Consider the following 27,777-nt stretch of genomic DNA (forward strand, 5'->3'; position numbering starts at 1 on the left):
TGGGTTTTAAAAGTCATAAAGGAAGGGCACTCCATTTTATTACTACTACTATTATTTCTATAGCTCTACCAGACGCTATTGCGCTTCCAGAGTCACAAAGAGTAAGAAAACAGTCCCTGCTCGACAGAGCTTACAATCTAAACAAGCAAGACAGAAAAACAAGATGTCATGGATACAGTTAAGGGGAACAGTTAATCAGCTGGCTGGGTTGGAGGGCAGAAGAGTAAGGGTAATGATTGAAAGCTATATCAAAAAGGTGGGTTTTCAGTCTGCTTTTAAACAAGGGAAGGGACGGGCTTGATGGAAAAACTCGGGCAATTTATTCCAGGCATAGGGGGGCAGCTAGATGAAAGGAACGAAGTCTGGAATTGGCAGTGAAGGAGAAGGGTAACGTTAAGAGTGACTGAGGAATGGAGTTCTTTGGGAGGTGTATAAAGAGAGAGAAGCGAGGAGAGATATTGAGGAGCAGCAGAATGAACACACTTGTAGGTCAGCAATAATTTTGTTTGCATTCCATCAAATTACCCTCCAAGAGACTCCTCTCTCACATCTCAGCAGATGTTCCTTCTTCAGGAAAATAGACACTTCGGTTAAATGCCATAGAGGAAGTTTCTCCTACTCAAAAAAATTGGGGGTTTTATTCCAGATATTTTCTAATTCCAAAGAAGATGGGAGGTATATATCCAATTCTCGATCTCCGAAAACTCAACAAATATCTCATCGCAGAAAAATTTTGCATGTTCTCTCATATTATACCCCCTTTTAGATCAAAATGAATGGCTCATCAACATTATCAATAAAAAGTTCTTCCTTTTGGCCTAGCATAATCTCCAAAAGTTTTCACAAAATGTCTGGTAGTGGTTGCAGCAGCACTTCGTTCCTATGGTCTCCAAGTATTTCCATATCTGGACGATTGGTTAATCAAAGCCTTGTCTCCTCAGGCAGTTTGCTTGGCAACAAAAAACACCATAGAATTTCTTCAACAGCTAGGGTTCAAAGACAATTTTCCAAAGTCTCAGCTACAACCTTCGCAGCGTCTCCAGTTTATAGGAGCAATTTTGGACACGCATCAGCTGAGAGCTTATCTTCCACAACAGAGAAGACAATATAATTCTTCTTTGTAATCAAGTATCCACTTTGCAAACGCTGCCAGCTAGCCAAATGATGCAACTCGTAGGCCACATGGCATCCACAGTACATGTTACTCCATTTGCTCGCCTACATCTCAGGGTGCTGCAGTGGTCTCTAGCATCTCGATGGTCTCAAGCCCACGACCCTTTGACCAAAAAGATCAGTCACCCTATCACTTCAGAAGTCACTTCAGTGGTGGATGAATCCAGTCAATCTTTCCAAGGGTCTTCTGTTCCAGTTCACTCCACATCAAAAAGTTCTCTCAACAGATGTGTACATGTATGCATGGAGAACTCACCTTGGCGGTCTCAAGACGCAAAGTTTTTGGAATTCACAAGAGAAATTACACATCAACTTGCTGGAATTAAAAGCCATTTGAAAAGCTCTTTTCACTTGTATTAGTCCTAACAGACAACCAAGTTGCAATGTATGACATCAACAAACAGGGTGGTATTGGCTCTCTTCTCCTTTGTCAAGAGGCCCAGTGTATCTGAAATTGGGCAATTCCTCGCAATATATTCCTAAAGGTAGTATATGTCCAAGGTGATCAGAATGCTTTAGCAGATAAACTTGGCAGAATTCTTCGGCCTCATGAATAGTCTCTGAACTCCAAAATACTCCATCACATTTTTCAGTTATGGGGAACTCCTCAGATCTTTTTGTGTCTCCCCTCAATCACAAATTACCTCAATTTTGCTCCAGACAATATTCTCTGCAACGTTTCAAGGTGGATGCATTTCTCCTGAATTGGTCAAACATTTCTTTATGCATTTCCTCCAATTCCTCTTACTCTTAATCTGAAGATATTGGTCAAACTCAAGAAAGAAGCAGACACCATGATTCTGATAGCTCCTCAGTGACCCAGGCAACCTTGGTTCTCCTTTCTACTTCAGCTGACTGTCAAGAATCTGATTCCAGTACAGATCTTTCCATCTCTGCTCACTCAGTCACAGATCCATATTACATCCCAATCTTCAATATCTACACTTGACAGCTTGGTACCTTTTGGTGTAACTTCTTCCTCTGATCTTCGTCTGTCTGATTCAGTTCATATTGCTATTGCTGTATCCAGAAAGCCCTCTACACAGCAATGTTATCAGCAGAAGTGGACACATTTTACATCATGGTGGTGGCGGCGTCATCATCGTCATGATCCTTCATCTGCTCCACTTCAGTTTTGGATTACCATCTCCATCTTTCTGCATCTGGTCTCAAAACTACTTGTGTCAGAGTACACCTCAATGCTTTCTATGCTCCAATTAACGATAGACCTATGGCCTCTCATCCTTTGGTTTCTAGGTTTATGAAATGACTTAATCCAAACCTCCGCTGAAACCACCTCCAGTTGTCTGGGATCTTAATGTAGTTCTTTCTTACAAAGTTAATGAAACTTCCCTTTGAACTGCTAGCATCTGCTCATCTAAAGTTTCTTATTTGGAAAGTTGTATTTTTAATCGCTGTTACTTCTGCTCGTCGAGTCAGTGAACTTAAAGCATTGGTTTCTGATCCACCTTATTCAGTATTTCACCATGACAAGATGGTTCTTTGCACTTATCCTAAATTCCTTCCAAAAGTTGTCATGGAATTTCATCTCAATCCATTGTACTTCCAGTCTTCTTTCCAAAGCCTCGTTCTCATCCGGGAGAAGCAGCTCTTCATACATTGGACTGTAAGCCTGCTCTGGTGTACTATCTTCAAAGAACTAAGTCACATAGAAACATAGAAAGATGACGGCAGAAAAGGGCTACAGCCCATCAAGTCTGCCCACTCTTCTGACCCATCCCATCAAGTCTGAGTGCTAATAACCCAGTTCCTTAACTCGACCCCCGTAGGGATCCCACGTAGATGTCCCATTTATTCTTAAAGTCGAGCACGCTGGTGGCCTTGACCACCTGCACCGGAAGTTTGTTCCAGTGATCTACTACCCTTTCTGTGAAGAAATACTTCCTGGTGTTACCATTAAATTTCCCTCCTCTGATTTTGAGCGGGTGCCCCCTTGTGATCAAGGGTCCCTTGAGAAAGAATATATCGCTTTCCGCCTCGACACGACCTGTGATGTACTTAAATGTCTCAATCATGTCCCCCCTTTCTCTGCGCTCCTCAAGAGTGTAGAGCTGTAATTTGCCTAGTCTTTCTTCGTATGAGAGACTCTTGAGTCCAGAGACCATTCTAGTGGCCATTCGCTGGACCGATTCAGCTCGAAGCACATCTTTACGGTAATGTGGTCTCCAAAATTGCATGGTGAGGTCTCACCATGGTTCTGTAAAGCGGCATTATGACTTCAGGTTTGCGGCTGATGAAGCTTCTATTGATACATCCCAACATTTGGATGGGATGAGGCCTGCTCTACTTGTTTGGCAGCCTTCATGTCTGCACTGACGATTACTCCCAAGTCCCGTTCTTCTGAAGTCCTAGCTAGTGTTTCTCCATTCAAGGTGTAAGTTCTGCATGGATTTCCGCTGCCGAGATGCATGACCTTACATTTCTTAGCGTTGAAGCCCAGCTGCCATGTCGAGGACCAGTTTTCCAACGTGATCAGATCCTGTGTCATACTATCCTTGAGATTGCTTTCACTTACTATATTACATAGTTTGGCGTCGTCGGTGAACAGTGTTACTTTACCCTGAAGCCCTCGGGTCAAGTCTCTTATGAATATGTTGAAAAGGGATGGTCCCAGGACTGAGCCCTGCGGTACTCTGCTAGTCACCTCCGATGTGTCAGAGAGGGTGCCGTTGACCACCACCCTCTGACCCATGCAGTTAGCTTCTCGCCTAAACCCATCAATTTCATCTTGTTTAATAGTCTACACTTCAACTGTTCATCTCCTTGGATCCCAACAGACTCTGATGTCCTGTTACCAAGAGAACTATTTCTACTTGGTTGGTGGCCTGTATTTCCTTCTACTATACTCAGGCTAGGTTGCACCTTGAGGGACGTGTTACAGCACATAAGGTTTGTGCGATGGCATCCTCAGTGGCTTCTTACGTTCCACTCTCATTGACAAAATTTGTAATACAGCCACTTGGTCCTCAATTCATATATTGCATCCTACTACTGTCTAGAATCCTTTTCCAGAAGAGATGATCATTTTGGCCAAGCAGTTTTACAGAATTTATTTTCTTCTAATGACCAACTCTCTCCATCCCATTATATTTAGCTAGGAGTCCCACATGTGAGAATATGCTGCCTGCTTGTCCTAGGATAAAGCACAGTAACTTACCGTAAACAGGTATTATCCGGAGACAGCAGGCAGATACTCTTGCATCCCTCCCACCTCCCCTAGTTGGTTTCTTAAGCTCGTTTACAGAACTGAGGTACCATGAGCCCTCGTCGGGCAGGAAAGAACTCGCACAGTAGCAGGTAGTCTGAAAGCTTTGGATTTCTTAAAGTGCCAGTGCACTTTTCACTATCCCTACCGTGCTCAGTGGACGATGTCACCTACATGTGAGAATATCTGCCTGCTGTCTCTGGATAACACCTGTTATGGTAAGTAAATGCTTTTTCTGCAGTGCTGTTAAATGTGTTTTTCTGCTACTGTTTCATGGTAGTCCTATTAAGTTTCAATTTGCTGTTTCCGAGTTTATCGCATTGACTTTATTTTATGCTTATTTGATCATTTTAGTGTTATGCTGTTAACAAAACTGTAAGCTTTATGTTAAGGCAGTGTACAGCAGATACAGTTTAGGTGAATTTCTTCATAAAGGCAGTTAATAAATTCCAATAAATAATTTGAATGGTAACATAACATTTTAATATTCAATATCTAGCATTCAGCATCCACCTGGTGTGAAGTGGAATAGCATTGCTAGTATGTCGGTAGATTGCTCTGCTAGCATAATTTAGAAAAAAGTCTTTGGGGTTTTTGTCTTCACTGAGGGGAAGTGGCTAATGCTGTGTGTTTCATAAAGATTGTAAACGCCTATGATAGGTTTATTATGGGAATGGTATGTGAGCAAATTTAAAATAACAGTTTGAGAACAAGAGCACACAATTGCACATGTTACATTCAAAAGGCCGTACCTTTCATAAGATTTTTCGCACAAAAAATATGAGCACAGCCTGCGTATCGGCACTGCTTATTATATTGGCCTCTGTCTTTTATTCATGTGAAGGTTTACTCCTGGAGCAATTCTGTGCCAAAAAAATTCTGCAAGTTTATTTGTCAAAACTTAAACAATATTTTTGCTAATTATTCATATTCCATTTAAAACATTTAAAATAAAATGGTTTTCTTCTGTTGTCTGGATGTTTTTATTTTCCATCATGTTTGTTCCCGTTTTTTTTCTGCTTTTATGTCTGCTAATTCTCCTTCAGGTGGCTGCTATCCATTTGTCCTTTCTACTCTCTCATGGCTATTCACACACTACACCAGCCTCAGACATATTAACAAAGTGGATCAATTTTTCACTCCGTTAAAAATTACAAAGACTAGGGGACACACTCTATGAAGTTACAGGGAAATAGTTTTAACCAATAGGAGGAAATATTTTTTCCCACTCAGAGAATAGTTAACTCTTGAACGCATTGCCAGAGGTTGTGGTAAGAGCAGATAGTGTAGCTGGTTTTAAGAAAGGTTTGGACAGTTTCCTGGAGGAAAGTCCATGGTCTCTTATTGAGAAAGACATGAGGGAAGCCACTGCTTGCCCTGGATCGGTAGCATGGAATGTTGCTACTTTTTTGGTTTTGGCCAGGTACTAGTGACCTGGATTGGCCACCATGAGAACAGGCTACTGGGCTTGATGGACCATTGGTCTAACCCAGTAAGGCTATTCTTATGTTCTTATGATCATTCCTTTTTAGCTCTTTTCTGCCTCTTATCCTTCTCCTCTTTTTCATTTTTCAGCTACCTATTAAATTTCCATTTTGTCTCCCATTCCACAGCTCATTCCTTCCTTAACCCTCCATACCCTTTCATCTTCAATATACATCCATGACCATATTTCTACCCTCTTTTATAATCTATTCTCTCATCCATTTCCTTGCCACCCTCTCCTCCCTCTCAGGGTTCTACCATTCTCAGTATCTTCCTTCCACCACCCTTATACCCCAGCATCTCTCTTCCTTCCCTCCCCACCCTCATAGCCTGACATCCCTCTTCCTTTCTTCACCCTTATAGCCCAGCATCTCTCTTCCTTTCCTCCCCACCCTCATTAGCCTGACATCCTTCTACCTATTCCCTGCTGTACTCTCCGCCATGGCCCAGCATCTCTCTTCCTTCCCTCTCCACACTAATAGTCTGACATCCCTCTAGCTATTTCCTGTTGCACTCTCCACCATGGTCCAGCATTTCTACTATGACTACTTATCACTTATATAGCGCTGAAATCAAATGCAATGCTGTTCATTGCTTCCACTCTTCCCTCCTATTTCCAGGCATCTCGCCATCACTCCATTCTACTCCTGGATCCAACTTATCCCCTCTACCTCCTGTGTATCTTATCCCTCCCTCTCATCCACCCCTATGTCCAACACCTTTCTCCCTTTTTGTCCTGTGTCAAAACTCTATCCCCCTCCATGCACCATCTCCCCCTTCCTCCCCTCCATTATGTGCAATTTCATCCTCTCCCCTCATCATGCATGTCTCACACTCCTCCATCTGTACCAGCATCTTTATTTCCTCTCATCCCTCTTCCCCCTTGCTGCCAATTTTTCTTCCTCTCATCCTCTACGCCCCTCCCCTTGTGTCATCAGCTTCTGTAGCGTTTTCAAGACCGGTACAGTTCTTTATGGATGAGTTATATCTCACTATGATCAGCAGGTGGAGACTGAGACAAAAACTTTTGATTATATTAGTTGAGGCTTCCCCTCCTAACCCTGTCTTTTCTCAGTCTCCAGCAGAGCAGTAAGACTATTTTGGCTCCCCTTGTTAGGGCTGTTGGGATTTGTTTAGGATTCCTGGTTCCCCTTTTAGTGCCGTACGGAGCTTGGACGTGTTCTGTTTGGGGATCCATCCAACCTTGGGGGTGTTAAACCTATTTGGTGTCGTTCTGAGTCGTCGTCCCCCTCCTCCACCTCCCCACATTTTTGTAGTGGTGCCTTATCTGGCAGCCTGGCCACCAATCCTGGTCAGGCTTTGAGAGCTGTGGAGTCTGTTCTGAACCAAAAAAAAAAATCCTGAGGTTGTGCCGGTCTAAAGGGCTCTTTCCCTTTAAATTTACTGTATTTTACTGTCTTTCTGCTAACTGGCACTTTTTTCTCTAGCTAGGTCGTGTCTGGAGCAATGAACACTTTTGCAATGGAAAAAGTGTTCATTTTAATCCAGCCGCGAGGCACTTGCGGCCAGCCTGTTCGAGCGAGGAAGGCTGCTGCGAAGGGGAATCTTCATTGGCATTGGGTGCCGGCAGCCAGGGATTCCCTTCGCAAGTGCCTCGTGGCCAGCAGCTGTCTGCAGGGGAAGCCTGGGCTTCCCCCAGCCACCAACAGTCAAGCAGAAAGGATTCCCTTACCGCGAAGCAGCTGGGGACTTCCTTTACAGCTGATGCTGGCTTGCCTGCTTTAGTGGCTAGGGCGGTTTAGGCCTCTTAGCCACTGCAGGTCTATGGAGCTTCTTTTTTCTTTGTCGGTTCAGCTCCATTTTTGGTGGGAAGCACCTCCATTTTTGTTTAGCCTCAAGTGACCTTGCCCCTGTATGGTGACACAGGCGGCAGGTTGTTTGCTGGGTCCCCTGCTGTGGCAGGGAGTTCAATGGGGTTGCCAAGGTATTTTTCCCTTATTTTACATGTTTGGATTTATTACTGCAACCGGAGATTTTGCTTCCACCCCGGAGGTCTTGGGGGTTGGGGGGGGACACACCCTTGATGTCCTCTATGGGTTGGCCCCATTGAATTACAATTCTGTTCCCCTTTGCTCCTCTTGCTTCCCAATGCCTGCATTGAAAGCAGTGCATGCAAATAGACCTTTCAGCCCATCTTAGACTTGAAAGGAGTCAGCAAGGCTCTCAGAGTTCTATCTTTTCGCATGGAGACACTGTGGTCTGTTATTCTGGCTGTTCAGCCGGGGAAGTATTCGGGCCTCCCATCAGCGCTTCCTTCGCTTTGCGATCTTGGGTCGCCACTCTTAGTGTGGTGCTATTCCTTTTGGTCTGGCCACGGTTCCAAAGACGTTCACCAAAGTTATGGTGGTCGTGGTGGCAGCTTTGTGCAAAGAGGGCATTCTGGTTCACCCTTATCTGGACGACTGGTTGATTCAAGCAAAGTCGTTCCAGGAGAGAGCCCGGGTCACGACTCAAGTGGTGGAGTTCCTGCAGTCACTGGGATGGTTTATCAACCTTTCCAAGAGTCAGTTGGCCCCCTCTCAGCCCCTGGAGTACCTTGGGGTTCAGTTCGACATCTCCTTGGGGAAGATCTTCCTCCCAGTGACCCAGGTAAGCAAATTTCAGGCTCAGATTCACCTCCTTATGGCGTCCTGGTGTCCTCGGGCGCAGGATTTCCTCCAAGTCTTGGAGTCGATGGTGGCTTCTCTAGACGTGGTGAGATAGGCTCAGGCCCACATAAGTCCTCTTCAGTACTCTCTGCTTCGGAGGTGGTCACCGCAGAGGCACATTCTGGTTCATGCTGTTCTTCTGAGGGGTTTGGCTCGCTGCCATATTCGTTGGTGGTTCCAGACCTCTCTAGTCCAAGGGGTGAGTCAGGATCAGTCAAAGTGGATAGTGCTTCTCACAGATGCCAGTCTCCTTGGTTGGTGAGCTCAGTGTCTAGGTCACTCAGCTCAGGGCACCTGGTCCACGGAGGAGGCGTCCTGGTTGATCAATGTTCTGGAGACCAGAGCCAACCATTTGGCGCCGTTAGCCTTCCAATCCTTCTTGACGGGCAAGTCAGTCCACGTTCTTTTGGACAATGCCATGGCAGTGGCCTATGTCAATCGTCAGGAGGGCACAAGAAGCTCAGCTCTGGAGGCAGCTCTGCTTATGGTCTGGGCAGAGTCATCTTCAGGACATCTCGGCCTCTCACATAGCAGGAATGGAGAATGTTCAGGCGGACTTCCTAAGTCGTCACTTGCTAGATCCCGGAAAGTGGTGTCTTAAGTTAATAGTGCAGACTTGGGGGCAGTCCCTCATGGACCTGATGGCCCCGAGTGTCAACGCCAAAACACCCCGCTTCTTTTGTCTTTTCAGAGACAGTCAAGCCAAGGGGCTGGATGCTTTGGTTCAACCATGGCCAACAGAGGGTCTCTTGTATGTGTTCTCTCCGTGGCCATAAGTGGGCAGAGTTCTTCGCATTGTTTGACATCCAGGCCTTGTGATCCTGATGACCCCGGATTGGCCCAGGCGTCTGTGATATGCGGAACTGGTGAGGCATCTTGTGGTGGATCCTCTACCTCTGCCTCCCTTGACCGTCCTTCTGACTCGGGGCCCAATTCCAATGTTCAATTTGGGTACCTTTTGTCTTACAGCTTGGCTCTTGAAAGGCTATTCAGATAAAGCGATCTCAACTCTCTTGAGGTCCCAGAGATTTTCCACCTCTCGGGCTTATGGCATATATTTGAGGCATCGTGTGGGGTGGTCTCTTTTCACGCTTCCTTGCCTAACATCTTGGAGTTCATGCAGGATGGCCTAGACAGGGGTCGGCTTGATCTTCCCTTAGAGTTCAGCTTGTGGCCTTGTCAGCCTAGTTAAGAGGTCGGCGTCAAACTGCCATTCCTAATGTCATTTGTTTTTTGCTGGCGGCCAAATTGCTAAAGCCTCCTGTGCGACATTCTGTTCCTTCTTTGGATTTTAATCTGGTCTTGTCCGTGCTGGTACACCCACCTTTTGAGCATTTGGGTGCTTGCTCGTTGAAGGACCTTACTCTTAAGACGGTCTTTTTGGTAGCCATTACATCTGCTAGATGTATTTCTGAGCTGCAGGCTTTCTCTTGTAGGTTTCCCTTCCTGGAGTTTTTTTTGTGTTTTGTTTTTGTTTTTTCGAAAATTTTTATTAAGTATACAGCAAAAAGGGATACCATCATTGCATAAACAGAAGTACAATAAATGGAACAAATGAAACGACAGCATTCCCAAGACAATACAAAATTGCAATCAAACCCCCTCCACCAACCCCCCCACCCTTCCTTTTAATAGTTGATCACAGATGGGGAAAAGATCTCTGTCTTTCAAAATTCAGATATAGTTAGTTTTGATAAACTCAAGTTCTCTTTATAATGCTAAACATTCTATCTGGAGTTTTTTTCTAAGGAGCGGGTTGTCTTGTGGCCTGTTCCTTCCTTTCTGCCAAAAGTGGTCTCTCATTTTCATGTCAATCAGTCAGTGGTCCTCCCGGTGTTGGGTTCTCAGGAGGAATCTTCAGAGCAGAAACAGTTGTGTAAATTGGATGTCTGTCGGGTCCTTCACTTTTATGTGCAGCGGACTCAAGAGTTCAAGAAATCTGATCATCTTTTTGTCCTCTTAATGGGTCCTCGTAAGAGGGATGACGCTTCTAAGGCTACCATTGCTCGGTGGATTAAGGAGACTATTGCTTCCGCATATCTTCTTCAGAAAAAAAGCCTTTTCCTGGAATTTTTCAAGGCTCATTCCACTCGGGGAGATACAAGAACAGCAGCTATGGCTCAGCTGGTGAGCTGTGGGGACATTTTCACTGCAGGATTCTAGTTCTATACATTTTCCAACAGTGTTATTTTATACTCCTGTTTGGAGTGTTATTACTGTTACGTGTTAATATTTTTCCTGCTTCTGCTTGGCTGTTCGGCAGACGGAGTTAGGAGGGGGAGCCTCAGCTAATATATTATAACCAATAGTTTGGGTGTTGGTCTCCACCTGCTGGTCATAGTGAGAGATAACCCATCAGTAAAGAACTGTACCAGTCTAGAGGCTAGCAGAAAGAAAATTAGCAGGTAAAAACCTAATTTCTCCTTTTTGTTGTGCAGGTATGATTCAAGCACTTGGTGGCTTCTTCACCTACTTCGTGATTCTAGCGGAGAATGGATTCCTCCCTTGGACTCTACTGGGGATAAGAGTCAAATGGGATGATCGATGGACAAATGATGTGGAGGATAGCTATGGACAGCAATGGGTAAGAAACTCAAGCTCTGTGTGTGTGCGTGTGTACAACTAATATATTATGAAAAAGGGAGAACACATTAAGTTCTGTATATAAAAGCAGGAGCATTATTTCCATATACCTGAAGTCTGCAACAGCTGTGGTAGAAGAAATAGCTTACCCTTGTGTATTTGTATTTTTTACTAAAAATTTGCACAAATACCTACATGTGCCCAGTATACAAAGGGAAAATGTCCAAGCTGCATAAATATCCAGCATTCAGTGAGCAAATTGGTTTTCAGTAAATAAAGCAACATGTCACCACATTGGCCGAGTAGCTAGTTGGAAGTTGTTTTTGTGATTTGTAACTAAACTGAAATAGATTAGGATTATTACATTGACAAGTTTATCTGTGTTGTTGTATGGTCTGACTATAACTTGGTTCCATCATTTAAACACAGGAAAGAACTTGACTAATAAATTCAGCTTAATAAACTGTAAATTAAAGTATAGTTATCCGGTTGTAGACTCATTAACATGTTGGCATACAGAACTCATGATTGTCACATATGATTATCTGGTGCATAGATAATCTGCCTAAACTGTTAAGATATTGTCCTCCATATTGATTAGCTTGTAAAAGATGTTAAAATTATAAATGATCTTCAGTGCCTTCCTTCCTGTTCTTTAGACCTATGAACAGAGAAAAATAGTGGAATTCACTTGCCATACGTCCTTCTTTGTCAGTATCGTGGTGGTACAATGGGCTGACTTGATTATTTGCAAGACCAGAAGAAACTCTGTCTTCCAGCAAGGAATGAAGTTAGTATTTCCTGCATAATCAAACAAGCTTGCAGAATCTACCTGTGTTTGAAAGAAACTGCCCTACTTTACCACCACCTCTACCACGTCATGGAACAACATTTTTAAGTTTGAGTGTTTACACACTCAAAACTACTTCAGTGGCACCAGTGTGTGTACTTCATGCACAAGGGTCTGTGTTTAGATTCCTAACTCAGTTTCCTGTTGCCCAAGTCACTACAACTTAGACAGCTGCAGTAGGGGGAAGGAGACTGAATTCTAATGAGAACACTTGAGGCTTGATTCTGTATAGGGCGCTGATCTCAGCGATTTGCCTAAGAAGCGGCAGCACTAACATCCTATGTATCATCGTGTCTGTCTTAAAGAACAGACACCTTACCTGCCCTGCCTTCCCCTCCCCACCCCCAATTCTTCTAACGGCGCCAATGTCAATCAGCTCTGGTTAGAGAATCATGCCTGCCTGATCGCAAAGATAGGCTCTTCCGCCACCTATCTTTGCCGAGGGATCCCTTGCCATCAGCTGAGCCAGCAGGACTCCCCGAAGATGCAGGGGGAAATACCCCTGCCATGATCAGCTGAGCCAGCTGCAGCAAAGGACCACCCACCCCCAAGATTGGCAGGAGGTATGCCTACCTCTCCTACCTGATGTGCATACACACACATACAGCAGGAGAGATGTCCACTTCCTCCTGCCACCGGACCCCCTCGATCCCCCAACACCCCACCTGACTCTCCCCATACCTTTATACCTTTAGAAGAAGACCAGTAAGAGGGGTGCCCAGTCCCTCCTGCTGGCAGGCCCCTCTTCAAAATGTCAGGCCTTCCCCTTCCCGGTGCACCCCTGGATTCACCAGGAAGGAGGCCTAAGGCCCTGATTGGCCCAGGTCCCTAAGGCCTATCCTATGGGAGGGCTCTTAGGTATCTGGGCCAATCAGGGCCTTAGGCCCCGCCCAGGTGCATCCCAGGATGCATCGGGAAGGGGAATATCCACCATTTTGAAGAGACGGGCTTGCCAGCAGGAGGGAGGGGCAGGGGTAGGAATCCCGCGGGTCCTATGCTACAGCCGGCTCAGCTGATTACAGCAGGGGTATTCCTCCTCTGATCAGCTAAGCCAGCAGGACTCCCCAAAGCCACGGTTTTGGAGAGTCCTGGCAGCTCAGCTGATCAGGGATTCCCATGCTGTGATCAGCTCAGCTAGCTGTGTCTACTTTTCCGTTTGAAATTTAGGTCAGCATTTTGCAGGCATCTGTTGCAGCTCTAGGAAGATGCAAAGGATGCTTAAATTCACCCAAGGCCACTTCTAGGCAAAACCACACCCTGCTTTGTTGAGCTTAAAGTATCCCTACGTGTCTCCCCAGACCCGCAACAAATGCCTATTGTATAGGTGTCCTTCCTTGGGAGAATTTTTTCAAAATACATATGTGCCGAATATCTGCCAAGTGGTGATAGGATGCCTACCGCTGCCTGTAATCGAGACCCACGTTTAGAGAATCAGGACTTAGTGCTTGGATTGAAGGTCCATGACTGTATGGATCCTGGGTGAAAGTCAGCTCCAATGGCCTGAGTTGAGAGAAGATAGATATAAAATAGGAGCAGATGAATGTGTACTGCTGGATTCTAGCTCTGATTTCAAATGAGCTGAAAATATAAAGAGGAAATTACTAAGTAAAAAATGATTACTTTTCCCATCATCTGAGCTGAGCATCACAAACTTGCATAACTGTGTGCATTGAAGCCAGACTCCGACATTTGTTCCATTATTTGAGCCCAGGATTGATGGGAGTTTGGTGTTTCTTTTTAAAGATGATTTAAACGGTATTGCACAATATAGTGACTGAGACAGTGCTGTGCTGGGTCACTGCTATTCATGAATGAAATTCATCTTTTCCATGTAGGAACAAGATCTTGATCTTTGGCCTCTTTGAAGAGACTGCCCTTGCCGCCTTTCTCTCATACTGTCCTGGAATGGATGTGGCTCTTAGGATGTACCCTCTTAAGTAAGTACTGGACAAACATACAGGATTGGGATATGTATTCACCTCTTTTATTGGAGGAAACTTGCCATTACTCCTGTCCCCCTTCCCCCAAATCAGAGAAGTTGTTTTTCTAACATATGCTAAAATACAAACAGCATTTGTTTTGAATACAGCACTTAATTCCCATACCATCTTCAGGCAGATATTGTCATCTTCTTGGGCATTCTGGGATACTCTTGAATAATTGGACAGCTGATAATAATAATAATAACTTTATTCTTATATACCGCCAACAATCTTGCGACTTCTAGGCGGTTAATGTGAAACATTTAACTGTCTCAGCTCAGTTTAAAAACCATGTCTTTGCCAAATTATCTCCCTTTCATGTCTTTGTACAAAAGATATTTAATCATTTAGCTGTTTGTTAAACAGCAAGTAATTTTTAACTGTTTAATATCCCAGTTACCTTTAGAATATTTTCTGCATTACTTTAAGGCAGGGGTAGGGAACTCCGGTCCTCGAGAGCTGTATTCCAGGTGGGTTTTCAGGATTTCCCCGATGAATATGCATTGAAAGCAGTGCATGCAAATAGATCTCATGCATATTCATTGGGGAAATCCTGAAAACCCGACTGGAATACGGCTCTCGAGGACCGGAGTTCCCTACCCCTGCTTTAAGGAGTTGGGGGCCTGCCCAAGTCAGCCTGTGACAAATACTAGGTGTCTCCATTTGTTGGAACAGACTGGGCTGCCCTTAGGTTAGTTATCCTTTACATCTTTAACCATTTAAAGAGTTACATCTTACCTTTGAAGGAGAGCACTTGCACTGCAGCACATGAATGCTGCCTATTGTTGCTTGCATGAGAACATGCAAAGTAATGTAATTGAGTATTGTTAAGTCATGTCAGTCTAGCTGTACCTCTTCATAATTCAGCTCCTAGATAATTATGCATCTGCTGTTTCATGTGTGCATCTAACGCAGTTTTCTTTCCCCCTTCTACAGGCCGTCTTGGTGGTTCTGTGCCTTTCCATACTCCCTACTAATTTTCGTGTATGATGAAATCCGAAAGTTGATTATCAGACGTAGTCCTGGTGGTAAGCTGAGCTTTTTTCCCACTACCTATTCCCACCCCCCTACTAAAGAAATCTTTGAAGTAGCTAATCTTTGCATCTCAAGGAGAGGTGATTTCCCTTGAGGAATTTACTGTTAAGTCCTGCTGAGAGGATGGGCTGTACTATAGAGATGGCTAGGAGGAACCCTCGGTCAGTTGCTCTTAAGTTGTGTATGTGGCCTCTTGATGATGGCCAGACAATCTGACTTGCAACTGGAATTTAGAGGTTAGACCTTCAATTTGGTTAAATCCTACAAGTGGAATGGAAGATATCTTATTATCCCAGGACAAGCAGGCATGATATTCTCACATGTGGGTGACGTCATCTACGGAGCCCCGATGCGGAAGCATTTTCAAGCAAACTTGATTGAAGATTTAAGTTTGCTCTGCTGCTCCACGCATGCGTGCCTTCCTGCTCCACTAGGGGGTGCATCCCCTCGTGGTCTCCAGTTCAAAATTTTCCGCTGAGCCTAGAAGTCGTGTTTTTTCAGGCTCTGCCCCAACTGCCTTCTAGCACCGCAATTTTTCTTGTTTTTCATCGTTTAAGTCGCTGTGCGCAAAATTTTTTCTTCTTCAACTTGATTCCTGCTTCGTTTGACCGACCCGGAGGCTTCAGGGTCCCCGTGGCCGCGTGGCTACTCGAGCCGCGGCCACTTTCGATTCTATGTCCCGGCCTTTGACCGGCTTTAAAAAGTGCACCCGGTGCGAGCGGCTTCTTTCCATCACAGACTCGCATCGTCGGTGCATCCTCTGCCTGGGGGCCGCTCATCCAACCGACTCCTGTCCCCAGTGTGCTACTTTCCAGAACCGGGCCCTCTGCCGAAGGAAAGCCCGCATGGCGGATCTTTTCGCCCCAGACCAACCTTCTACCTCGGCCTCGAGGTTGGCCCCGGCCTCGGCCCCGGCCTTGACCTTGGCCCCGAACACCTCGGCATCGCCTCGAGACTCGACCCCGAAGTCCTCGGGACAACAGAAAGCCTCGGCTCCGGGTAAGTCCCCTCTTCAGGTTCTGTACCAGCGAAGAAACCGGCGACGCATGGCGGAAGTCCCATGCTTACAGCCCCGACGAAGCCCTCCAAGCCTTCGGGCCGTGCCTCCACCACACGGGAATACTCTGATACGAGGTCGCCCCCGGTGGAGTGCACCGAGGCAGGGGACATGCCTTCGATGCTGTCCGTGCCCGTCTTCCAGGACTTACTCCGAGCAATGATCTCGTCGGAGCTGTCCGCTGCAATGGCCCATCTACAACCGGCCTCTGCCTCGACCTCGACCCCGCATGTGCCAGACCAGCCTGAGCCTCGCGTCGAGCCACCTCGGGGAAAAGTGCGCAAACTTCGCCGCATCTCATCCTCCTCGGACTCCTCGCCAAGGCACCCGAGGCGCTCTCCCTCCACAGATCGCCACAGGGCAAAACGTCGGGCTAAACCAACAGAAACCTCGAACCTCTAAGAAGGCCCGGGGTTCCCCCACTCTACGAGGCCGTTCACCTACACCTCGTACGGGACCGCTGAAGGTGGCAGAGTTATCACTCTCCAACCCACACATCCTCCGAACTCCCCCTCGGACCGGGGCTCCGATCCGAGGTTTCGGGCTTTCACCAAGGGAGTCCGGGTCGAGGTCACCGATTCGACATCGATCGGTACCCCGAACCCCGGCATCGTCTCCGAGGGGCTCCTCGAGACGTCGGAGATCCACGACCCCGGAACACTTTCACAGTACTTCCCCGGTCTCGGAGCTTGGATCGGAGCAGGAACCTCGCTACTCGAGGGAAGCCTCCCCTTCCTTCTCCACCCGACGGAGGTCTCGTTCACCGACCCCCCCACGGGGCCTCGGGAACATCCCGACCATCCTTCTCACGCTTTGTCCAGGACATGGGCCACGCTTTGAATTTAGACCTCCAGTCCGACTCCAGATACTCTAAAGAGTACCTAGCGGAACTGGATATGCCATCACTACCCAGAGAGTCCCTTCGCTTACCGCCTAACCCGATACTCCAACAGGCTCTCTTCAGGAACCTGGAGACCCCCTATATGGTCACAGCCGTGCCCTCCAAAATGGAGGCCAAGTACTGTACAGTACCCTTTCCGGGATTTGAACAACCGCAGCTCTCCCACCAGTCGCTGTTAGTAGAATCCTCCTTAAAAAAGGCTCACCCCTCCCGGGTCTCAGCGGTGGTCCCCCCAGGCCGAGAAGGCCGAACCCTAGACAAGTTCGGCAGGAGACTATATCAAAATGCGATGATGGCCTCTAGGGTGCAAAGCTACACTTTCACCTTCACATCCTACCTCAAACACCTCATTGGACTACTGAGAGCCTTTGAGACTGACCTACCGTCCTCCCGCCAAGGAGCCTTTAGCCTACTTTTGGAATCCCTCTCCAACCTACGCCTCCATCTATTCCACGCGGCCTACGATGGCTTCGAACTCTCCTCCAGAAAGGCAGCTTTTGCTATCGCCATGCGCCGACTAGCTTGGCTACGCCTGGTCGACATGGACCCCAACTTACAGGACCGGTTGACTAACCTCCCCTGCGTGGGAAAAGAACTGTTCGATGACACTATCGAGGCGGCTACAAAACGCCTCTCCGAACACGAACGCTCGTTTTCCTCCCTCGTCCGACAAAAGCCCAAACCGCCCGCGTCCAGGCCGTATAGGGCCCCTCCGCGCCGCTACCCACAAAAATCCACTCCTGCCTTCTCGCGGCCTCCACCCAGGCGTCCGCAAGCCCACCACCGGGCCATGCCCAAGTCCCAACCGCCTGCGACTACCAAACCATCCCCGTCCTTTTGACGGGATACGCGGAAGGGGGCGGGCCCCCTCCGCCATAGTCCCAGGCCTCCTTCCCATCGGGGGTCGCCTCAAAGCCTTTTACCCTCGCTGGGAACAAGTCACGTCGGACGCATGGGTCCTTGGCGTGATCTCATCAGGATACTCTCTCAACTTTCGGACCATTCCTCCGGAAAACCCCCCAAGGAATTGCCCTCCCAACCGGACGCAGCTACCCCTACTCCTCTCCAAAGCTCGAGACCTGCTTCGCCTGAGAGCAGTGGAGGAGGTTCCCCCGACCAACGGGGGAAGGGCTTCTACTCCGGTTACTTCCTGGTACCGAAAAAAACGGGAGGCTTACGCCCAATACTAGACTTGAGACGCCTCAACAAATTTCTGATACGAGAAAAATTTTGGATGCTCTCCCTACCGACCCTCTACCCCCTGATCGACGAGGGCGACTGGCTCTGCTCCCTCGATCTGAAGGAGGCTTACACACATGTCCCAGTGCACCCCGCTCACCGCAAGTTCTTGCGTTTTCAGGTAGGGGACTGGCACCTACAATACCGTGTCCTTCCCTTCGGCCTAGCATCGTCACCTCGGGTCTTCACTAAGTGCCTCGTGGTGGTCGCAGCAACTTTACGCTCCCAGGGCCTCCAGGTATTCCCCTACCTGGACGACTGGCTGATCAAAGCCCCGTCCAGGGAAGCGGTTATCTCAGCGACCCAACAGACTATTACCTACCTACAAAGTCTGGGGTTCGAGATAAACTTCCCAAAATCCCAACTACGCCCCTCCCAGTCCCTACAGTTCATCGGGGCCACGCTGGACACTGTTCACCTCCTTTCCTTCCTCCCCCCTCCGCTTCTAGAGGTGTTAGTAAGCCTGAGTCGAAGGTTTTCCCTGCTGACCTCGGTATCAGCTCGGCAGATGATGACTCTTCTGGGCCACATGGCCTCCACCGTCCACGTCACACCCTTCGCCCGCCTCCATCTGAGAATTCCTCAATGGACCCTGGCCTCTCAATGGCGTCAAGACCGGGACCCGATCGACCGTCCCGTGACAGTGACGCCTTCTTTGCAACGATCGCTCCGCTGGTGGGCCGACTTTTCAAATCTTTCCAAAGGTTTGCTCTTCCTCACCCCACCCCACAGCAAGATATTCACCACGGACTCGTCGGAGTACGCTTGGGGAGCCCATCTGGACGGCCTACGCACTCAAGGGATGTGGTCAGCAGAAGACCGTCGCTGCCACATCAACGTGCTAGAGCTTCGGGCCATCTATCTCGCAGCTGTAGCTTTTCAACATCTGCTCCACGACCGAGTGGTTCTCATCTGAACCGACAACCAGGTAGCAATGTACTACGTAAATAAACAAGGGGGAACAGGGTCTTGGTCCCTTTGCCAGGAAGCCCTGTGCCTCTGGAAATGGGCAATCTCCAACAACACCTTCCTTCGAGCGGTGTACATACAAGGAGAACAAAACTGTCTGGCGGACAGACTTAGCCGCCTCCTCCAGCCACACAAGTGGTCACTGCACTCTCAGATCCTACGACAGGTGTTCGAAAGGTGGGGGACGCCTCAAATAGATCTATTCGCATCCCCCTACAACCACAAGCTGCCTCTCTTCTGCTCCCGGATGTACTCCCCGGACCGGCTCGAGGCCGACGCCTTCCTACTCGACTGGGAGGGAAGGTTCCTATACGCGTTCCCGCTGTTTCCTCTGATACTGCGGACGCTTGTCCACCTGAAAACAGTACAAACCACCCTGATCCTGATTGCTCCTCGCTGGCCACGCCAGCCTTGGTTTTCCCTTCTACTTCAACTCAGTGTCAGAGATTCACTGCCTCTGCCTCTGTTTCCCTCTCTACTATCACAGGGTCAGGGTTCACTGTTACATCCCAATCTTCAATCTCTTCATCTGAATGCTTGGTTTCTCTCCCCTGACTTCTCTCCCCGTGTCTCAATCAGTCAAGGAGATATTGGAGGCCTCTAGAAAGACCTCGACGAGAACCTGCTACTCCCAAAAGTGGACCAGATTCTCAACCTGGTGCTCCTTCCACAGCCAGGACCCGGTGTCGGTCCCCATCCCTCTGGTCCTTGACTATTTACTTCAATTATCTCATTCCGGCCTAAAGACCAACTCCATTCGAGTACACCTCAGTGCGATTGCGGCCTTTCATCAGCCCCTGGAAGGGAAAGCCCTCTCGCTCCATCCCTTAGTCTCTCGCTTCATGAAGGGTCTTCTGAATGTCCACCCTCCTCTCAAACCCCCTCCGGTGGTTTGGGACCTCAACGTGGTTCTGGCTCAACTAATGAAACCTCCATTTGAGCCCCTAGACAAATGCCATCCAAAATTCCTCACTTGGAAGGTAATTTTCCTGCTTGCGCTCACTTCTGCTCGGCGGGTTAGTGAGTTACAGGCTCTGGTAGCGGACCCACCCTTCACGGTATTCCATCACGACAAGGTGGTACTCCGCACCCATCCAAAGTTCTTGCCTAAAGTAGTATCTGGTTTTCACCTCAATCAGTCCATTGTCTTACCTGTGTTTTTTCCCAAGCCCCACTCTCACCCCGGAGAGGTGGCGCTCCATACTCTTGACTGTAAGAGAGCGTTGGCCTTTTACTTCCAACGTACTCAGTCACACCGGAAAGTCCCACAATTGTTTTTGTCCTTCGACTCAAACCGGTTAGGTCACCCAGTCTCCAAGCGCACCTTGTCCAACTGGTTGGCCGACTGCATCTCTTTCTGCTACGCTCAGGCTGGTCTCACGCTGCATGATCGAGTAACAGCCTCCGTAGCGTTCCTCAGGTCCACACCTATTGAGGAAATCTGCAAGGCTGCCACGTGGTCTTCGGTTCATACCTTCACCTCCCACTACTGTCTGGACTCTCTGTCCAGGAGCGATGGCCGGTTCGGCCAATCGGTTTTACGAAATCTATTTGCTTAAATTGCCAACTTCCCTCCATCCCTTTTCAGTCAGCTTGGAGGTCACCCACATGTGAGAATATCATGCCTGCTTGTCCTGGGATAAAGCACAGTTACTTACCGTAACAGGTGTTATCCAGGGACAGCAGGCATATATTCTCACAACCCGCCCAACTCCCCGAGGTTGGCTTCTTTGCTAATTAAGTGAACTGGAGACCACGAGGGGATGCACCCCCTAGTGGAGCAGGAAGGCACGCATGCGTGGAGCAGCAGAGCAAACTTAAATCTTCAATCAAGTTTGCTTGAAAATGCTTCCGCATCGGGGCTCCGTAGATGACGTCACCCACATGTGAGAATATATGCCTGCTGTCCCTGGATAACACCTGTTACGGTAAGTAACTGTGCTTTCTGGTTTAAGATACTTTTTTTTTTAATTCTTTATTCATTTTACATCTTACAACAAGTGTATCATAAAATAACATTTAAGCTTATACAATATCACTTGATTCTCTATCAATTTAACTTAAATCATAATATTTAAACCCTCCCTCCCAACCCTACTAATTCATACATTTTTATATAATAGACATGGACCAAGATGTTGCAGGGGAATGGGAGTCCTTTCTAAAACTGATAGCTTTAGATATTTCATGCAGATGCTTCCAAAGAATGAAAATTGATGCCATATTCCTTTTAAAGCTCTGAAAGAAGTAACTGAACATATGCTTTGGTGCTAGCCTTTTCCTCTTAAATCCTGTCATTCTTGGTTTTCATATTTAAGTAAACAAGTCTGCATATGCTATGTGCAGAATGCTACAACCACAATCTGTTAAACCGGCTTTCCCTGCCATTTTTTTTTTTTTAAAGACAAATGTTCAATGGTCAACTTTCAGAGACTGTTGTTAGCAGATTAATTTAAGCACCAGTATTTAATATATATTCAGCATTATTATATCTATATATTCAGTAGTGTTAAATATGTGTGGTCACCACTGCTATAAAGTTCAGTTTTGTACATAGCATGGCTACATTTACTTTTCCAATTCCCAATAATTAAATATGAAACCCCAAAGTTTCCAAAGAAAATGTCTCCAAGCTTGTCATACTTTAGTGAAAATATATAAGGCCTTTGGAATGTGTATGCGTGTCATGTTTAATCTTAAATGTCTCCTTCCTTTGCAGGTTGGGTGGAAAGGGAAACTTATTATTGAAGGCTGCTGTACGTCTCAACATTTCACACAACACTCCTCCCTCCTATTTCCCCTCTGTGTACTTTAGCCTATGAGCTCAAAATCCTGGCCTGGAACGAAAGAGCAAAAGCAGCATGGGGAGGTCTGCTGGAACATGGACAGTGTGTCCAGCACTTCAGTCTATGGGAGTAACATTTTTATGTGCCTTTTTGTTTTGTAAAAGGAAAGAAACTGAAAGATACATTTTATATCTGGATTTTTACAAATAAAGTTGGATTATAACTGTATGCTTTTTTGTTTTGGTTGTGTATTTATGTTTATAAAACACCCACAGCTGTGTTGCTTCATTAATTGGGATGAATGTTGTTTTAATAGTTGTTTTACCGACAACACATTTCAGTTTGGCCTGACTGTATGAATAGTCTTTTTATTATTATTTTTTTTTTTTTATTCTAGTTTATTTTACTGCCTGACTCCTGCTAATACATAAAGGGAAGGGGGTAGGAGAGGTTTAGTGACACACTGGGTGATGAATGGCCAAAAATCAGATATACGGGTGGGTAAGGGGAATAGTAAAGCATTTTCAACCCTGAATTGCTTGTGCTTGTTTATAGGTGCAAGTAATTTTGGCAAGTAAAGTTCAACGAAGGCATTGCAAAACATGGGCAACTTTTACTCCTTCAGACATAGTACCATAATTTTGTTGCCTCTAAACTGCCCCTTGATTTCCTTTTTTTAAAAAAGGAGTGAGGGAAGTGGTCTTGGGTAAAGTAACTCTAAGCCCTTTGTGCTCAGGATTGCGTTGGGCTGATAGAAGCACTGACCCTTGCTACGCTGACAGTTCATTCTGTTTGAGATAGTTCAGTAATGCACTGCAACCAGTTTGCCTCTTATCGCACCCCTGTTTACTGCATGTAACCAAATCTTTGGGGAGTAGCAGAGATTTTAGGACCTTTCATTTAGAAGATTTTTCTTTGAGGGGAGGAAGGGAGTTTGGTACTTGTAAGTAGCCCATAAATTTATGTAATAAAGCATGCATTCCATAGAGAACAATTTGTTTTCCAAGGTTTAGCGTGTTATTTATATATATATATATATATATATATATATATATATACTGAATTTAGCTGTTATCAAGATTTCAAAAAGCATTCTGGCAGGGTTGTGCATAGGCAGCCGTTAAAATCTTGGAGCAAGTAGGGTGTTGGATTTTTATTGTGGGAAGAGGCATCCAGTTGGTGGGAGGAGGCATATTTTTCTTAGTTTGGGTAATTATAGTGGATCTGAGTTTTAGATTATTCACCATGTTTAGAGAAAGCAATGGCTCTACATACAAAATATAATTTGCACCAAGTAAGAGGCATTGCTACTTTAACTTTTTTTTTTTGTTGTTTCCCCCTTCATAAAAGTGCAATAGAATGATGTGCACTCCTCCTGAGGAGGTGGTGATGTGTGCATGCTGTGTAGGGTAGAGAATTCCCTGTATTGCTGCTGACAGTTGTATATAGAATAAAAATAGAATGGACTATGGTGTTTCCTGTCAGGGCTTTCTGCTCTGCAGTACAATGCTTTAGGACATGGTTCTCCTGACTTAGCCTGGTGACTCCCATAGCCTGTTTGGTTTTCAGAATATCAAATTTGTAAATCTTTATTTTATGGATTCTAAAATTTTTGTTCCAATTAATGGCAAAACACAAAATCTGTAAACCTTTGTGTAAAACATCATGTTTCAAAACAGGCCTGTAATGATGCATACAAAAAATGTTAACATCGGTGAAGTGAAGAAATAAATACACAAGTCATAAGCATCTCCAGGTAGTCAACACAACTGACAAAAAGTACAGAATATTAGTGTCTCCTAATGGCCAAAAGCCTCCAGTGGTTGAGCTTGAGAAATTTGCATGTATTGGGCCTTCTAAACTTGTGAAGTTCTCATGTGTATTCACCATGGATATCCTGAAACCCCAATTACATGTTGAGGTCACTATTGAAAAGCCCTGTTTTAGGGTGAAGGTGGGAATTTGTTCCTGATATGTTTGTCGTTGAGGTTACTAGAGTAACCTGCTACTTCTGTACTCCCCACAGCAAGTGTTGCTGGAGCATGCCATCCTATAAAAATTTTAGCTTGTGATGAATGTCTCCTAACAATTGAATTAAAATGTTGGGTTGATACACTGCATGTTCTGAGTTTGCCGGCCAAGTTTTCAGTTTATACAAATATAAAACGATGGCCTTTTTTATTTAATCTTTATGCAGCATTAAGTGTTCTATCTCTGTATGAGATGTACAACAGGGTATCTGGGGCATAGCCCTATTGAGCCACTTGCTTGAAGTTGCAAAAGGAAGAGTGAATCAAATGGGAGTCACCAGGTTTCTTGACTTTATGCTCATATCTAGTTCTTGCCTAAAATTCTCTGAACTGGCATGTAGTAACTATGCTTGAAGTGTTAGCCATATATTTTGTCTAATAATAATGGGCAAGATGTCAAACCACCAGCAAAGACTGTTCTGTGGGGTGGAGGCTGCACTAGACTGGAGTCCCTGAGAAGGGGATGAACCTCTTTGAAGATGACCTGTTCACGTACCTCAGTAAATCAGTATGCATAAAGACTGAATTTGTGCAACTCTAAGCACAGTAGTAGGGCGACCAGTTGCTGGCAACATGAATCTTTATTTGCACCTGCATGCCTCAAACCAAAATGTTCATAAAACTGTAATCTGACTAGTTGAAGGATGAAAAAGAAATAGCCAGCATGCTGTATGTAAGTTGAAGTTCTATAGCTTGTGCTGTGCACTCAGACTGAGTGCAGTACAGGACCTTTGTGATAAAGTATTGTAAAAACAAATGCCTTTATATTGGCTCTGGCCTAAATAAAAAAAAAAAAATTGAAATAAATGTTACAGAAATGTATGGCTTGCTATGCCTTATTCTGTTTTTCTTATAAGATGTTCTCGTTATAGATGGGCGGGGCTGCATGGTACCTTCTGACAAAAGCTATAATGTGTTTGAGTATTCATAACTAAATCTGAACACCACACGAAGAAATTAGCTCTGAACCTGTGTATTACCACAGCTTTTAATTGGTCATTGCTGCTGGCAGTATTAACTGTTTGGGAAAATTTATCTACTCAGGAAAATACATACGAGTACAGTACTTATGTAGAATGTCCCAAAAGGCCTTCAACTATACACAATACCAGCCTAGAAAGATGCATCAATGGAAGATGGTTTGTGTAATAGTGTAGATTTCTAGTTATATCGATTCTAGACAGAACTGGACTCGACATACATTTTTATCATCAAAGATGTGGTAAACAGCTTTACCTCATGAAATTTCTTTTGAATCTTTGTAGGCTGATAACCAATATGGCTACTAGGACCCCCAGCCAGTCAGGTTTTCAGGATATCCACAATGAATATTCATAACAGATTTGCATACATATTCATTAAGGATCTCCTGATAACCTGGCTGGCTGGGGGTCCCCCAGGACAGGTTTGAGATGTTTTGTGTAGCTTTGATAGGAAAATATCAGTGTTTGACCTATTAAATGTTTGCATCACATTAGGCTTCAAAATCTTAAGTCCATGGAGATTGCCTCCTAATTCTAAGGATCCTACTCTAGCTTTCTGGTTAAAGTAAATATCTTAGGATGTTTCTAGTTGTGTTCTAGAATGCGTGTTTTGAAGAGTCATAGGTTTGGCATAGGCCCTTGTGATTTGTTCTAGGGAGGTTCAACTGAACTAACAGCACAGAATCCATAGGGTTGACATACCAGGGATCACTTGGTTTCACTGATCTCTAAATACTTGTGAAACAATGTGCACACTTATGGCAGACTGGAGGCTGTATGGTTAAACTCTGCATGCTATGAGTAGGAAAGGAGTAAGAAACAGAAATATGATGGCAGATAATGGCCCATCCATAGCATCCACTATCTCCTCTTCTCTCTAAGAGATCCCACATACTTGCACCATGGTTTCTTGATAGAAACAGAAATATAAAAAAAGGCCAAATGGCCCATCCACAGCATCTACTTTCTCCTCCTTTCCCTAAGAAGCATAACTCCTGGTGTGCATTTTCATCCTAACTCTCTCAACTGTTTCTAACTACCCCAAGTAAAGTGGGCTCTCTCTCACATAGGCAGAAAGAAGATTGATCTATTTGAGGGAACATGGGACTGTTCCTCATTTGATTCCCCCCCCCCCTTAAGGCTAGTCATAAGATTGCTGTTTGCACAATTCTGGCAATGTGGTACGGTTGGGTCACTTGAAAAAGACTTAGTTTCATAAGAGGGCAAATTAGGGTAGCATTGTTCAGACTTGGCTGTTGCTTCTGATTTTTCAGGATGTTAATAAAGGCATTGAGCATGAATTCTTTGCAGGTGACATCTATGAAGGTCCTATCTAGTTGTTTACCAGTATAGATATCTTGCAGAGGCATTCTTATGAAGGCCAAAGGTTCTGGCTCCATAAAAGCATCAGTTTTGCATTTTAATCCTTAAATATGTTGTCATAGGTTATTTGATATAAACAATGCCAAGGTTCTCTGGGAAACTAAGTGCAATATAATGGGCAAATTTTGCAATTTTCCAAACCACCTTGGTTTTATTTATAACCTTTTTTTCCTTCCTACATTTCCTTGTTTTAACTATTGTGCAAGATCCTTTGGCAAAAACATACACATTTAATAGGACTCTTTGAATTTCAAAGGAGGGAATGATGCAGACCGATACTAAATTACCTAATATGAATTTTAACTTTTATTTATGAAATAGGTATTATATTCCTCTTTATCTAGAATACTCTTGTTCTAAAATGGACCACAATAGCAAAATGATCATAAAAAGACAAAACTTAGCATAAAATACATGATAATACTAGGCATGAAAACAAACACAATAAAACTTTATATAAAATTCACATTTAGTGAACCAAGGTTTCTCTGCCAGTCCACAAATTCCTAATCCATAACATTTATGCAATATGCGTCTGCGGTTAAACAGAGGCAAACTGGAAAAAAAACGTTTTTCCTTAAAGGCCATATACCTGGTTTTTTTAAAAACCTGATTTTATTGAAGCTAGTTTTAGTCTAGGCAAAAAGTATTTTTCAATGGACTTTAACCTCTGAGCCAAAGTCTGAATATTATATTGAAATCTTATAGGGCATAAACCTTGCTGAGCCAAAATGAAAATAATTAGTAACTGCAGGAATATGGTGCTCAATAGTGTTCTAGTTAGTACCAGAGATAGGGCTGGAGGTTCTATCAGCTTGGATTTCCTTGCATCAGAAATTTAATATTTGGTAGAGAAACACGATTTCATAATGGGTTGGTATGAACACAAGCCTTTTCCAGGTCAGAATAGGCACAGAATTAGAGCAGCGGTCTCAAACTCAAACCCTTTGCAGGGCCACAATTTGGATATGTAGGTATTTGGATGGCCACAGAAAAAAAATAGTTAATGTCTTATTAAAGAAATGACAACTTTGCATGAGGTAAAACTTGTTATAGTTTATAAATCTTTCCTTAATGGCTTCTGATAATTTCAGCTATACACAGCTGAAAGAAGTGCAACATGCAGAAAGTGAAGTTTAGATAGTTTTTGACTATTTTGAGGCACATACCGAGGGCCTCAAAATAGTACCTGGCAGGTCACGAGTTTGAGACCACTGGAGTAGAGTCTCACCTTTTAGTCACTGAAGATTGTGTACATCAGGGCTGCCCAAGTCTGGTCCTTGAGATCTACTGGCAGGCCAGGTTTTCAGGATATCCACAATGAATATGCATGAGAAAGATTTGCCTGCACTGCCTTCTTGATATGCAACTCTCTATCATGCGTATTCATTGTGGATATCCTGAAAACCTGGCCTGCCAGTAGATC

The 27,777-nt window shown here is 45.2% G+C and overlaps 1 protein-coding gene across 3 annotated transcripts in view; it reads left to right on the forward strand.

Moving 5' to 3' along the window:
* The window catches only part of ATP1A1 (ATPase Na+/K+ transporting subunit alpha 1), a 216,375-nt gene extending 194,192 nt beyond the window's left edge, over positions 1-22,183 (forward strand). For all 3 annotated transcript variants that reach the window (XM_033940421.1, XM_033940422.1, XM_033940424.1), the window contains exons 19-23: positions 10,992-11,137; positions 11,796-11,926; positions 13,822-13,923; positions 14,905-14,996; positions 21,889-22,183. In XM_033940421.1, the coding sequence (XP_033796312.1) occupies positions 10,992-11,137; positions 11,796-11,926; positions 13,822-13,923; positions 14,905-14,996; positions 21,889-21,917 (500 nt within the window). In that variant the 3' untranslated portion in view covers positions 21,918-22,183. The remainder of the gene's footprint in view (positions 1-10,991; positions 11,138-11,795; positions 11,927-13,821; positions 13,924-14,904; positions 14,997-21,888) is intronic.
* The last annotated feature ends 5,594 nt before the right edge of the window (positions 22,184-27,777 follow it).

This window comes from Geotrypetes seraphini, chromosome 4 (assembly GCF_902459505.1).
Source record: "Geotrypetes seraphini chromosome 4, aGeoSer1.1, whole genome shotgun sequence".
NCBI classification, from domain to species: Eukaryota; Metazoa; Chordata; class Amphibia; order Gymnophiona; family Dermophiidae; genus Geotrypetes; species Geotrypetes seraphini.